General features: G+C 39.0%; 1 protein-coding gene across 3 annotated transcripts in view; it reads right to left on the bottom strand.

Moving 5' to 3' along the window:
* ASZ1 (ankyrin repeat, SAM and basic leucine zipper domain containing 1) overlaps positions 1 to 15,391 on the bottom strand; it is a 35,228-nt gene that overhangs the window by 1,977 nt on the left and 17,860 nt on the right. For all 3 annotated transcript variants that reach the window (XM_064422322.1, XM_064422323.1, XM_064422324.1), the window contains exons 7-12: positions 14,112 to 14,224; positions 11,335 to 11,410; positions 10,914 to 10,970; positions 5,931 to 6,043; positions 598 to 703; positions 68 to 181 (exon numbers count right to left, since the gene is read on the bottom strand). In XM_064422322.1, coding sequence (XP_064278392.1) covers positions 68 to 181; positions 598 to 703; positions 5,931 to 6,043; positions 10,914 to 10,970; positions 11,335 to 11,410; positions 14,112 to 14,224 — 579 coding nt within the window. The remainder of the gene's footprint in view (positions 1 to 67; positions 182 to 597; positions 704 to 5,930; positions 6,044 to 10,913; positions 10,971 to 11,334; positions 11,411 to 14,111; positions 14,225 to 15,391) is intronic.

Genomic DNA, 15,391 nt, shown 5'->3' with positions numbered 1-15,391 from the left:
TATCACATTTGAGGTTGCATCAGAAACTTGTACATAGTATTTAACAGCCTCACTCACACACACCCACCTCCACCATGAGGTCCTTCAGCTTGTCAACTTCTTCTCCCAACTTTTTAACACTGCAAATCACATCTTTGCAGACTTCAATATAACATTCAGTTGGTGCCCACTGCAGTACCATCTGTTAATAATTACAGTTATTTGCCATAATTACATAATTGCAGATTTTAATTTAGTATTCTACAGTTCATGTATCACAAAACACAGTGCCAGAAAAGGTCTATAACTGCATTTATGCTGGGTTTTAATTGTATGATTTATGCACAATAAGCTACTACTCCCTAGCAGCCTTTGTTGGAAACTTTTGTCACCTTAACTCTCCTTTCAGTAGAAACATGAAGAAACAAATGTATCTCCTTTAGTTGTATGGCCTAACTCTTTGAAATATATTATTTTTAAGATGAATCCTTTAGAGAAGGAGCATTGGACAGCTTTCTGTAACTATGTAATAATCAAGATGGTTGATGAATATTCATAGTTTTTATTTTACAAGGTGGAATAACGCACTCTAAATCAGTCTTCTCTTAGGTTGAATACCTTGTGAGAATTTTTGAGGAAATGGTTATTCATGGTCTGCACAGGAATGATCAGCTTACTACACTCTTTATTCAACTTCTGAAGAAACTTGAGCAATTCATCTTCACTAGAAAAATAAAATATTTTGTTATTTGTCAAATGCTGTAACTTCTCGCAAGCCGAATATCACATACGGATTTTCAACACTGGCTAGTGAGTTAGACATGCAGTTTCATAACATACAAAAAACCCAGTATCATTTTAAAAGTAAGTAGGTGTGAGATATTTAACAACTTAGCAAGTTGTTGGGTTTTTTTCCCCTTGTTTGTCCCATCGTTTCCCTCCCCTGCCTAATTTTTGAAGGACAATATTTCTGACCTGCAGCTTACATTTTAGAGGTAGATGTGAGGGAAAAAGTCTGGTTTGTACTTTGGAGCTAAGACTGAAATGACTAGGTTTAGGGTAACATAGTCTCCAACAGAGTTGAAGAAAATAAGAATTCAGTAATACTGGCTTGGGCCTTGGATCTGGAAACATATACCTCAGAGCTTAAAATATCTCATGTTACCTATTTTGAAGAAAAATTTTACTTGGTGCTCAAACACAAGCAGGAAGTCAACTCTCAAAATTAGTTTGACCCATGTCTCCAAAAAGTGAAGAAAAGGATAGAAAAAATTAACAGATTATTTTCAGCTTTAAGTTTCTTAAGCTTCCACATGACACTGACTCAACTTTACTGGAATGTCAGAGAATTTGAGTCGTAAGTCAAGGTGCCGGCCAGAAACTTGCTGCCACTCACCAGGAAGAGGAAAAGAGGGCAAGGAAGAAGATCATCCAATTGCTTTCACTGAGTGAGCTCTCAAACCCTGAAACTCCTGAGAAGTGTCTGTATCTCCATTAGGAAAATTTCTGCTGACTCTAAGCTATTTGGGTCAATAACAGGCAGGGCCAAAACATGAGACAATTGCAAGTTCCTACTGCAGAACTTCTTGTTCTGCAGAGCCACAGTACCTGAATAAACTAACTCAGACTCCAACATTCCTCCATTCCCTAGGCAATCATCTAGTAAATGCAGACAAATAACTAAATGCAACACACTCACACCACTTGCCTCCTTCTTCTGAGGTCAAAAAGGTATCCACAGAATTTGTCAAACAGCTGAACTAAGCTACACGCCAATGCACTGCGTGTATCTAAATGGAGATGGAATTTAGGCCATTGAGTGCTTTCCTTCAACTTTGGGTACAGGATCATTAGTGAGTAAAATTTCTGCCACTGCTCAGGACATCTGGGATTTGCAATAGTGCTGAACTGTTAAGACTTCAACATTTAACACAGAAATATAAAGAAACATTAATGGGTATGCTGGAGGTTTAAAACCAGTACTGGACATGGTTTTCATGAAGATGGAGAAGTACAAATGCTCATTAATTTGCTTTTATAAAAAAAACTATTGATTGTTTCAGAACAATGTAACTGAACTGAGTATTTCGGGTAAAGAGCCCAAACACTCAACATCTGGAGATAGTCGAAAAGCTTCTCCTACATTACTATAGTCAAGCCATAATAATAAATACTTTCTTCTACTTAGATAACTTTTTAGCTGGCACCTTTTGTGTTTCATTACAAAGGAAATTATCTTTTGGAATTCTGGAAGGATTCTTGGCAAATACAAAGTATGTCATAAGCTTGAATTAGGGAGGGGGAAAAAGAAAAACATTTATTCTATCTATTCTATCTATACTACTTCACCACACCACAGTTCTTAACAAACTCCCCATTTTCATAGAATTTTATACCTGCTGCGGTGACATGCTCTTACATTTAGAAATGGAAATAATGTTTTCAAAAAATTATCTCTTTAAGAAAGAATTAATGGCTGTCAAAACATCAGTGGCTACACAGTGCTGGACACTCCGTAAGTTTATAATCAATCAGTTCAAGATTTTCTACTATGTTAGTTTTTCTATGACTTAATGACTGATTCTCCTTCTCACAGAATGACTTTGAACAAGTGGGAAGTAAAATCTTTATATAATAGCATGTAAACATAGCCTAAGATTTTAGTCTAAAGGTCAGATGCCTAGAATACATGTCAGGCAATTTTCTAGAAAACTATGCAGTGCTTGCCATAACTGAAGTGCTGTCATATTTTGTGTACTTCAATCTTTAATTAATCAATCATTTTCTGCTTTTGAGAGCTATGTATGATCTAAACCCACTATACTAGGAATGAGAGATGTCACTGCTGTGTGAGACTGCACCAGATACCACGTGGGTATTTCATTGTATTTGGCCACACACAGTGAATGGATAATTTTTTTGTATTTCTCTACTTACTAACTCTATTCAGATTTTTAAGCTGCTCTGCTTGAATGTATGTACTAAACACTACTGTGGAACAATCTGAAAAAACATATACTTTAACACAAAGAATGCTTAAAGCTTAAACAGGGAAACATCCCCTTCAACTGTAGCTAATGTTTGCTTACTGAAGAGTCAACATCCATTTCCAAAGGCACCCAACAGATCCCTGCTCTACCACCTCAGCTCAGCAGCAAAGCCTCCCTCCATTGGCTCAGATGCTGTTAAAGCATTTATGGTGTATCTGTATCATACTGGTTTACATCCTCCTACATGCTGGAAGTTTAGTTCTTCAGTACTGCAGCACATGTACACATTTGCAGGATTCTCTTCTGAAAATGCACAGTTGTTTTGATGGAGAATTACAGAACCATAGAATATCTGGGTTGGAAGGGACCTTACAGATGATTTAGTTCCAATCCCTATGCCATGGATAGGGAAACCTTTCACTACACCAGCTTGTTCAAAGTCCCATCCAAACTGGCCTTGAACACTTCTAGGAATAGGACATTCACAGCTTTTCTGGGCAACTTATTCTAATACCTCACCACCTTCACAGTAGAGAATTTCTTTCTTACATCTCATCTAAACCTGCCCTCCATCAGTCTGAAGCCATTCCCCCATGTCCTATCGCTACATGCCCTTGGAAAAAGTCTTTCTCCAGCTCTCTGGTAGACCCCTTTTAGGTCCTCTCTCCTCCAGGCTGAACACCCCCAAGTCTCTCCTGTCTTCACAGGACTGGTGCTCCAGCCCTCTTGCTCATCCTCTTGGCCCTCTCCTGAACTCCCTGCAGGCCGATGTCCTTCTTATGCTGGGGGTCTTGGAGCTGGTGCAGTAGTCCAGGTGGAGTATCATGAGAGCAGAGTAGCCAGGGAGAATCCCCACTCAACCTGCTGGCCACTCCTTTTTGATGCAGCCCAGGATACAACTGGCCTTCTGAGCTGCAAGTGTACATTTGTTGTGTCATGTAGAGCTTCTTCCAGGAGCTGAATTTGATGATTCTTGTGGGTCCCTTCCAACTCATGATATTCTGTGTTTCTGTAATTCTTGTCAATCAATGCTCCCAAGTCCATCTCCTCAGGGCTGCTCTCAATCCACTCTCTGTCCAGCCTGTACTTGTGCTTGGGATTGCCCTGACCCAGGACACACACACTTGGCTCTGCTGCATTTCATGCACCCACTACTCAAGGCTGTCAAGGTCTGCCCTGGATGGTATATCCCTTCCCTCCAACACATCACACAGCTCTGTGTATTGGTACACATACTGAGGGTGCACTCAATCCCAATCTCCATGTCTCCAGCAGAGATGTTAAACAGCACCAGTCACAACACCAACCCCTGAGGAGTGTCACTTGTTACTAGTCCTCATCTGGACATTGAGCCGTTGCCCACAACTCTTGCCCAGTGTGAATATTCAGCCAATTCCTTATCTCTGAGTGGTCTCTGAATGAAATCTCACAGACCAGAAGAAACATCGAAGTCCTCTATCAGGACACATACTCTCTGTTCTTCCAGCCCACCTCAGCTGTTCAGGAGCTTCCTCAAATGCCTTGCATGTCCTCCCAAGCAAGTCTGCAAGTCCGACAGCTCCAACTTTGCATTGTGATGCAAAAATGTTCCTCAAGCAGGCCACAAAGTCTCTTTTCATAAACACAGATAAAGATACCAGCACAGCACCAGCACTGGGAGCAATGAGTGTATGAATGATTGGTTGGGAGTGGATACATACTGGACAGTCTCATGGAACTAGGACTCTAAAGACATTATGGCAGGATCACATCAGGACATGACTGCTAATGCACAGTGCCAGTGCAATTCAATTTCCTCCAAAGCACGGAGACATGTACAGACTGAATTTGAATCCAAGCAAATTCTTTGGGCTGATGAACAACATAACAGGGACTCTAGCCTTACAGCATCCAAGTAGTACAGACAGCTCTCCCCAGTATCTTGGAGAGGGAAGGGATAGCTATGAGAATACCAGCACAGCTGTCAGATCACTAGTCAAGAGGGATATACACACACTTCAAAGAGGAACTGAACCTTTACTAGCTAATCCATTTTTAGTAGCTATATTTCTCTAAGTTGGAGAACTATGAAGAGAAAGGATAGGAGCATGGAATTTAAATTGAGGTCTAGGTGTGCGTTCCAGGAAAAAAAAATTACCTACACATAAAGGATAAGAGATTTTAGAAATCTTAAGGCTCCCTTGTACTTACTATACTTCATCTTTCATTTTGTGCTGGATGTGGAGTGCTCTAGCAGTGCTTAGGGAACTTATGAAGTTTAATAAGGGTGCCAAGGAACACACCTCTCAACTCAGGTCTGGCTTCTATGGTACTGCACAATACTATACTAGAAGTATGAGAGGTGTTACAAAGCTGATGCCTTAATAGTGTAATGGGAAAAAATAGTAAGTTGGAAGGGAGTCTGAAAGAGTAACACTTTCTTAAATTTTTTTCCTTATAAACCTACTGATATACATATAATCTATGATAAGGAAAATAGCTTCTAAACTTGCTTAATTTGTAAGATTAAAAAAAGAGGTATTTTAGAAGCCAGTTAAGCTTCCAATGGAAGAGAAAAACAATGAAAAAAATCTGGAATCTAAACAGAAGTAGCATTTATGATTTAAGATACAACGAACAAGATATTACTTTACAAGTTGAAAATTAAAGGCCTATGCAGAAGTTATATGCATCTCTCCCTCCCTGTCCTGGGTTGATTGGGACACTCCCACATTTTTTTTATTGCATCTTAAAATCAGACAGATTTGACTGGAAGACTAACAGAGCCTACCTTGTCTAAGCTTCCAACTTTGTTTGTGCAAAACACACCCACTACCAGCTCTCATAACCTACTAACTTGCATATGAATGCTATGCATTAAGGGGAAAGTGAAACAATTTTACCTCTGAGCCACAGAAAATAACACAGTCACCTTAAATTGTTAACATTTCACTTCCATTTCCTCAGATATACTGTTAATACCTCAATTCCAGCTTCATAATTTCAGAGACGTCTTCAAATTTTTTTTCTTCCACTTGCAGATCGTTAATAGCATCTAGGAGTTTCTGTTGATCTCCAGCATTTGTAATGCCAATCTAAATTTAAAGAGTAATTCCAAATATTATTTACTTTTAAAATTTACTAGACATAACAGTACAGTAACACATAATATTAAGATTTTAAAAAAATTTCTTTTTAAGTTATTGCAACCAGCTACAATGTGCATAAGTGACAAAGGAAAAAATAAAACAACAGAAAATATTCAATGATGCAGAACGATATGAGAAGAGATGAGGAACTGCCAAACCGAAACTGCACAGAATACTCAGAAAATCTGTTTAGGGTTTATTAAAAAAAAAATAATAGCGGTTTGCCTAAGCACTTCTGTCTTGTTAGGATGTTAGGCTTTCTATTTCAGAATGATCTGAGTCATCTCTGACAGCAAGATAACAAATCATCATGATGGTGATACAGCATTAACTGAGAAAGAAAGAGTTGAAATTATCAAATCAGCATCAAAGGGAGAATTTGAGAGGAAGACATATTTTTTAACTGAAGGAAAACAAAAATAGACATACTATGTAACAGATTCTCCAAGTGATGCCTGGAGCAGAAAACACTGGCAGCTGTGCTATCCATCAAGTATCTCAGATTAAATTTTAAGTCATATTTAAATCCTAGGCTGAGAGTTTTCTTGCAGAACACTTCATGAAAAAGAATAGTTAATTTGTTAAAAAATAAATGCTTCTGTAGCACATTCAGTACTTCCTTTGCTCATGTGACAGGCTGCTGCGCAATGCAGGACTTCTGGTGTTAGCAGCACTAACGTGCTCCTCCACACAAGTGAAAAACTTCTTGACTTTGCTCCTCAGCACCCGCTGAGTACCTGACTCAACAGGAGTAGACCACTCCTGCATTTGAGACTGCAAGGATCTCACAGTTTCCAAACCTAGACTGTATGGGACCCTCATTGATATTCTGAGGACTTGAAGTTACCTTCTGCACCCTCAGAAATCTGCAAGATGTTAGCGTTTGCAGCCTCCCAGATTTCTGTCAGAAAGAATTTCAAATGAACAGCTGATAACCCACATCAGATCTACATTCTAGGGAAGAGACTGTGACTAGGGAAAGGCTTTTTTCTGAGAGCCAGTGTTATGACACCCATTGTTTTTTGTGATTGCATAAAACTGTCCTCCAGGTTCTCCACCAATTAGAGCTAAAAAATAACTATGGGCTCACAAGTATACCTTTAAGCATATCGAAACCATATTAAGTTTACAGACAAGTAAGTTCTTTAGTAACAAAAAACCCCAACAAGATTAATTGGGAATTTAACTACAGGTATCAAGAACTTTTCAACTTTTTAACAGGTTTCCATGAGTCCCTGAATGAATTGTCCTGAAGTCTTTTTAGCAAATATCACTAGAAGCCTTAAGACAGAACGATCTGAGTTTCACATGAATAATCTGCTCCACTTGTGTTGAACTGTAAGTTTGCTCAATTCGTTAGTTCTCAGGTTTGCCTTGTGGAGCCCTACCTGGTGTGAACTAACATTTTCTTAAGGCTTACAAAGCATTACAGCAGTCATTTTATCATGAATAAGTAAGCAGATTTCTACAACAGCAGTTATTCTTGAGGAGTTAAAGCTATCTCGCTTGAAGCAGGAACTGTTCTGAAGACTGCCTTTGCTTTTGACTCCACCTTCTCATTCCTGAAACCAGGAAATCAGGATGCAGCTTTCTGACCAGCATATCAGGGAGAAGTACACTGTTCCCCTAGAAATAAAACATCATTTCTTTCTTCTGAAAATGGGTCACAGACATCACATCTTGAAAAAATTTGTCAGGAAGTAAAAATGTGATAAACGTCCTATAGATAAAGCCTTCTATCACCAAACTGATTCTACATTTAGTGGTAAAGGGTACAGAACTTCAAGACAGAAGGTTGACAGATCAATCCAAACTGCTTTCCAATTTCTAGATCATCTCTGCAAGAACAGGAAGTAACCCAGAACCTGCCTGTTCATGCAATAATGAATGCATGGAACAACCACAGTGCAATAAGCTCTTCCTGATGGGTAAGTGCATTTTTAGGTTCGTGTTGGTTCACTTGTGTTCTGCAATCCAAATTATGCAAGCATTATTGTGAAGTGGCCATGTTTAAGAATGTGCAAGTGCTGTACAATGATTTTGCTCATATCTGTAACACAGACTATATGCACTCTCATGTATTTTATGCCAGATTTTAGCCAGATCAACTCTAGGAACATCTACTTTATTCTTTGCTTAAATACATACAAGGCAGCCCTTCAAAATCCAAGTCCCAAGTTCACTCCAGCATGAATGTGAAAAGAGGTGAATAAGATAGTCTCAACACATGAAAGATGATATACTGCACAGATAAAACCAGTGAAGTTATGCACAAACTCTTACATCAATGCCACTCTGCCCAGGTAACCACTAATTTCAATGATCTGACACATTTCTGTCAAATATTAAACACTTTTTTCAGGGAGTGGAGGTAGAGGGATGAGTCCTGGAACTGTGATACAGAAGCACATAGACCAGACAATTCTTCAATTAGGTAGTTAAAGTTCTGGATTATATTTTGAATTTTGATGTGTCAACTTTTCATTACAGAGTCTCAAATCCAAAACAAGATGCCAATTTCTCTTATTCTAAATTAAATGAAAAGTAAGAAAGAAACCGTTTTAGTCCTAAATGCATCCAGAAGCGAAATTACTTCTGTTGCTATCTTCTCAGAAAAATGCTTAAAACAAAATAAAAAATGGGTCATAAGCAGTGCAGACAAAAACCTCCAAATGTTGAAAAGACATGTCCCAGTATACTGAACACATTTTTTTTTCCAGAATGGAACAGTTTATAAGCTTAAGGAATGCAAGGATTTCAGCTTGAAAGGCTCATTGTTTAGGCTCTGTTGTAGAATACAGATAAAGGTATTTACAGAGAAAATATCTTCCTATATTGTTTGATGAAGGGAAGCTTATCATGTTAATGACAGGATTTCTCCCCAGTTCTCTGGATACAAAGCAGCTTGGTTAAGAGGCATCCATCAAAGGTCATCATTAATCTTTGTAGTAATAAGATCCAGGCTCTTTAAAACAGCTGGCTGTTAGCTGAAAGTCTGCCATCACAGCAAAAACTTTAAACTCTGAAGTTACAAGGAAACAGATTAGATTTGTTCTATCAGCAGCGTGGGGAGAAACTGTTAGCAGAGCTCTAAAACAAGACTGCATAAAGAATTTTGGATAACTTATGAGGAGCAAATAAGCCAGGAGTGCTATGCCGTTTTTTAACTTCTCAACTGAAGACTCACTAATTAATTTATGTCCATGCACAAAGCATGACTTATTTTTCAGGAACTGTTTCCTGCTGTTGCAAAGTTAACAGACAAAGCAATTAAATTCTTACAGATACTACCTTCCTGTATAGAAGCAGCTGATCCCTGTAGTTATTTCAGTTTGTTAAAAGCTTTTTTTGCTTTTATAATAGCAAGCCTTGAACAATTTAGAACACTGAAACAGAAGCTCTAATTTTTAGTGTAATTACACCTCTTTGGAGAGGGAACCATAAAGCTTAGCTCTTCACTGAAGTCCACAATTCTCTCCTCTTCCCACAATGTTCCCTGGACAAAAACAAGCAATAACTACAATACCAAAGCAAGTGATCACTATGATCAAACACTCAGACAGATTTAGAGTTTAATGCAATCATGCCCAACACAGCAGCTCACACAGTAATGAGAGAAAATCCACAAGAATCTCCTTAAAGGACAAAACTACTATCAACAGGGGCTTTAGAGTTCTAAAAATCCCAGGACACAAGGATGCTGTCCAATGATCCTGAGGCTTCAGAAAAGCAATAATATCAAAACACACTGACATGTCTGACAATATTTTGCCCTAGATGAACTCTTAGAAGTCTCTTCATTGACAAAGCTCCCTATATGAACACCCCCTGAGAATACAGAATTACTTGTGAGTTCTGTCAGAAAAATTAACTACTCAGTTATAAGACAAAACAATCCTTGCTGACATCCACTCTAAAGGAATACAATGTTGGATCCAGCTGCCAGAACACACACCTCCTTCGTACCAGGATTAGGAGAAAAAAAGCTGGCACTAAGGACATGGCTTGCTCCAGTACAGGAAGCAGTCTTGAAGAGGCTGTTTTTACAAAGTGTCTTTGGAATCCCAGACTAGAGATTGCAAAATTCCCCAGTACAGAATGCTCAGAAGAATCTTGCAGTCTGAAGTACTTACGTGGTTCCAATGAGGCTCCTATAATTGGATTTTATTAGAGCATCTTCCAGTAAGCACAGTTAGTCCTTTCACTTCCCACAGGAAAAACTCCAGCAAGAATAAAGAAAAGCAACCAGCACATCTCAGCTGAGAACTGAAGCCTTGTAATAGTGCACCATTTAGTCAAAAGACCAACCTTTGCAAACTGCAAAAGACCAACCTTCCCAGCTGCAGCAAACTGTAAGAAACAAAATCTTCTCTTTTCTCCCTTTTTTGGGGACGGCTAAGGTTTTACAAACCTGTTTGGGATACAAGATTCTATAATTTAAGCAATTCCAATGTAAGAGAGCTCTTCTTGCTCCACCAAAAATTACCCACTCGCAAAGGAGGACCACATCTAAAGTAGTTGTTTAGTATTATCTACTGCTTATCCTAGCCCTGACTTCCCTTCACAGAAATCACAATTAAAAACTAAAAATGATACCAACTAACATTTAAACTACAACTATTTCCTGCTTATCCCTGATCACTCATTGATCTGTGAGATTACATACTTCAGAAAAAACCTGTCTATATTCAAGAAGTTGCAGAAGATGTTGAAAGAATTCTTGCAAGGTTAGACATCTATAATGAGACGATAAGACATTAAAAGCATTTTAACAAAGAGGACAAAATTAAATTATATTCTAAAGCAGTAAACTGACCTGTATTAAGTCATCTTTTTGCATGGTCAGAAGTTGTCTCAAAGCTATACCATGTTCCTGTATAAAACAAAGGGGTTTCTGCCATCAAAAACAATTTCAGAACAAAACAGTTTCAAACTTGATTTTCTTTCTCGTTTTACTTTAGTTTTCAGGAAAAAAAAACCAGCTACAAAACGTAATTATTGAAGCAATGAAAGATCTGTCTAGTTTAGAAACATCAAATGTTGTGACTAATGCATGTAATCAAGAAAACCAATTTAGTCCACTGCAGTTTAACTTCCCATTTTATAAAAAAAATTCTGTTTAAGGAATTTATTTGAATTAGTATATTAATGATAATACAACTTTTTTTTTTTTTATGCAGTAGGTGCATTTTGCTTTCATGGATTACTTCAGAGGTACAAATATACCACAAAATTACCTGCAATAATTCTCTAATGTGTTCTAGACCAAGACCATGTAAAAACACTTCCATGTCGTGAAAAGTTGAATAGGAACTGTAAAGATAATTAATGAGATTGACGTTAGAAACAGTGGAAATTATAAAAAGAAAAAAATAAAAAAAGACATCCATTACGAAGTGTTACAGAAAAGCTCCCCAGACAGCACTTGGGAGGAACCTGAAGTTGCACACACCTGCTGATGACAGAAGTACCTTACAAGCATACCACTTAATCTAACAAAAATTTTTAGATGTCTTTTCTGTCTAATATTTTGAATTGAGCCCAAAGGGGATGACTTTCATACATAGAGGTAATTTTAAGTCACAAAGCATTCCAAATGAACCCTAAAGTTAGGTCACAAAAGTGTGAAAAATGTGTGAGGTTAAGGAAAACAACTATGTACAGAATATTAATATTAATTGGATTCAGTCCATAACTGCCACCCTTCCTGTTCCAGTTAAGCCAGAAGAGGTTCTCAAGAAAACAGGACTGTCTGTAACTAAAAATAGTGGAAATTACTCCATCAAGAAACTTGTCAGAAGACTACTGTTCAGAAGGCAGACTGAGGAAGTAGTTAACACTGAACTGTAAGTTCAGAGTTTAACATTTATAAACAAATATAAAATATCAATTTTGATTCCCCACTCTACCAAGAGACATAAAGTATAAGAGGAAAAATAACTAAACAGCTTTCAACAATCAGATGAACTGTAATGTAAAGAATTAAACAGAAGAGCAAATCCTACAAAATCCTGAAAGGACTACTGCATTTGCTATAATAAATCTTTTGCCAAAATCCTGTGTTATAATATACTTTGCTCTGTCTTATTGTAGGCCCTGAAATGAAGGTCTGCCTCTTCTTCCCCTCAAAAACTGAAGGAGCATCTTGAGCGCCATCACATGGCACATACAGGGCAGCCAGGGAATCAGGCCCAGCCAGCATGAGTTTAGGAGAGATGAGTCCTGCTAGACCAACAATACCTCCTTTCTAGACAAGGTGACCCACCTAGCAGATGAGGGAAAGGTTGTGGATGTTGTCTAGATAGACTTCAGTAAAGCTTCCAATACTGTCTTCAAGAGCATCCTCCTGGAGAAGCTGGGAGCACACTGAGTAAGTTCACACATGACACCAAACAGGGCGAGAATGTTGATCTGCTGGAGGGTTACAAGGCCCTGCAGAGGGATCTGGACAGGTTGGATGAAAGGGCAAAGACCAGTTGTATCAGGTTCAATAAGGCTAAGTGTTGTGTGCTGCCATTTGGCCATAACAACCCCATGCAGTGCTACAGGCTGAGGCAGCCCAGCAGAAAAGGACCTTGGGGTGCTCACTGACAGCTGAATATAAGCAGAGTGTGTCCAGGTGTCCAAGAAGGCCAATAACATCCTGGCTTGGATCAGAAATAGTGTGGCCAGCATGATTAGGGAAGAGATTGTCGCCCTGCACCCAGCACTGGTGAGGCCACACCTCAAGTTCGTGTCCAGTTCTGGGCTCCTCACTACAAGAAACTGAGGCGCTGAAGCGTGTCCAGAGAAGGGCAATGGAGGTGCTGAAGGGTCTAGAGAGTGAGTTCTGTGAGGAGTGGCTGAGGGAGCTGGGTTTTTTTAGCATGGGGAAAAGGAGGCTCAGGGGAGACCTTATCACTCTACAACTACCTGAAAGGAGGCTGTAGCCAGGTGGGGGTTTGGCCTGTTCTCCCAGGCAACTAGCAACAAAACGAGAGCTGACACAAGGGAAGTTCAGGCAGGACATCAGAAAGAATTTCTTCACTGAAAGGGTGGTCAAGCATTGGAACAGGCTACCCAGGGAGGTGGTTGAGTCACCATCCCTAGAAGAGTACAAGAAATGACTGGACATGGAGCTTAGTATTAAGGTTTAGCTGACATGGTAGTGTTCAGTCAAGGGTAGGCTTCTATGGAGGTGTTCTCCAACCTAAATGATTCTAGGATTCTAAACACAGAATCTGGTGAGGCTTTGCTTGAAGTACTCTGTCTGAGACTACCTCACTGTGAACTGCCATCAGCCCATCAGCCTAATGCTACAAAACCAGAGCATTCCAAATTGAGCAGGATTGGCAATCTGACCAATCAGAACAGCCTATGGACACTACAAGCTGTCTTTTTAAGACCACGCAGCTCAGCTGAAGGATGCAAGCAGATGGTACGCTGAGGACTTCTTAGCCAAGTTCTTGTACAAAATCATATCAGAAATCTCTGAAGTTGCTGAAGCAGGTGCTGATTTCAGGCACAGGGCACCTTTAAGCTTCAGGGTCGGGGGCACGCTCTGCCAAAACTTCCAGAGCTTAACTAGTGCTCATACTTGATTTTGACTCTCCAATTGATTCAAGAAAAAAGAAAAGGGCATAGCTTTTGATGGCAATGAAGCTGAACACAGGCATTCAGTGAAAGCATCAAAAATTTAACATCAAATGAAGATAAGCACAGAACAAGAAGTATGCAACAGGGGAGCAGACAAATTTAACAGAGCTGAAATGCACTGAAGTGACATTGGACTCTGCTCTCCTACACTTTACACTAAATGAGAGGAAAGAAAAATCTAGAGCATGCTTTTTGTTTATATTGCCAAGGAACTTTGCAATCTTGAAAAACTGATAGTACATGAATATACTTACTGTGGACTCTTGGCAGCATTCCAAACAAGACACATTATGTATCAGAACAACTTAATCATTGATATGAACAAATACAATCTTTTAGGAATGTTTATAAGCTAAAATTACACTACAACTGTATTTACCCAACACTGTGGTCAGAGACAGCTGTCAGAAATTTGCAGATAGCCTCTTGCTCAACTGTTTTATGGTATCTCCCTTGCAAGTGATTTGCAGCCAACGAGAGCAAACTAAATATCTGGAACAGTCAAAATTAATTAATTATTATTAAACCTCAAAATATATAAAAAATACATTGGAGTAAGATTACAATCAATTACTACTTACAGGGAACATGGAACACCTGCCATTCTCTAAAGCATACATCTATAATGAGAAGTTAAGACTAAACTAAGACTTTATCAAGAGTGTTTCTGAATTAACCCAATTCCAGCACAACAATGAACATATTTGTCTAAAATAGTTTTTTTAGACTATGTGATATAGTCTAAAAAAACTAATCTGCCACTACAGAAAAAGCCAAACACCAACATGGTCGTTTTTGCTGCTTGTAGACAAGAATTCTACATACTCAATGCAGTAAGTTCTCTAAAGAATAAAAGGCATATGACTCTTTTAATGTCTCCACTTCCAGTGCACATATAAACATAAGATTTACCAATTTACAACTGACAATCTAAGTTAACTATATCTGACAGACAGGGGTTCTTTTAACTGATTAAAGAAGAAGCCTTCTGGTAGGCATCACTACACAGTGGTGATGGATTGCAGACATTGAAGTGCCTCTGTGTGGGTTTTGAGATAGTTACAAGAAAATTCAGCAAAAGAAGTAGATCCTCAATAAAGCCAAAAGAATGGTGAAACCACTTGCCTGGAATTTAAAACTGTACTGACCAGTTTTATACACATATACAGGCATGTGGGTTGATCCTGGCTGGAAAATAAGCTCCTACTGAGAGTAGCAGGATGGGGGAGAATGAGAAGTGTAAAAGTGAGAAAACTTTTCATGGGCTGAGATAATATAATTTGATACACTAAGGGGACCAAAAAAATGAACCCAAAAGCTAAGTGATCCAAAAGCAGGCATTTACCCCATCCCACCAGCAGACCAATGCCCAGCCACTCTCCAGTTTTATTGCTGAGCATGATATAGGGCATGGAATACCCCTTGTGTCAGCTGGAGTGAGCAGCCCAGGGCTGGGCCCCCTCCCAACCTCTTGCTCACTCTCAGCCTACTTGCAAGAGATGGGGAGCAGAGTGACAAACAAAGATGGCCTTGATTCTGCACAAACACAGCTCAGCAACAGCTAAAACACATTGTTGTGTTATCAACAATGCTTTGGTCACAATCATAAAACACAGCACCATACAGGCTGTTTGGAAGAAAAATAACTCCCAGTCAAAT

Source organism: Passer domesticus, chromosome 5 (genome assembly GCF_036417665.1).
Source record: "Passer domesticus isolate bPasDom1 chromosome 5, bPasDom1.hap1, whole genome shotgun sequence".
Lineage (NCBI taxonomy): Eukaryota > Metazoa > Chordata > Aves > Passeriformes > Passeridae > Passer > Passer domesticus.
Note: the sequence above shows the minus strand (reverse complement) of the source record. Positions and strands in the feature narration are given on the sequence as shown.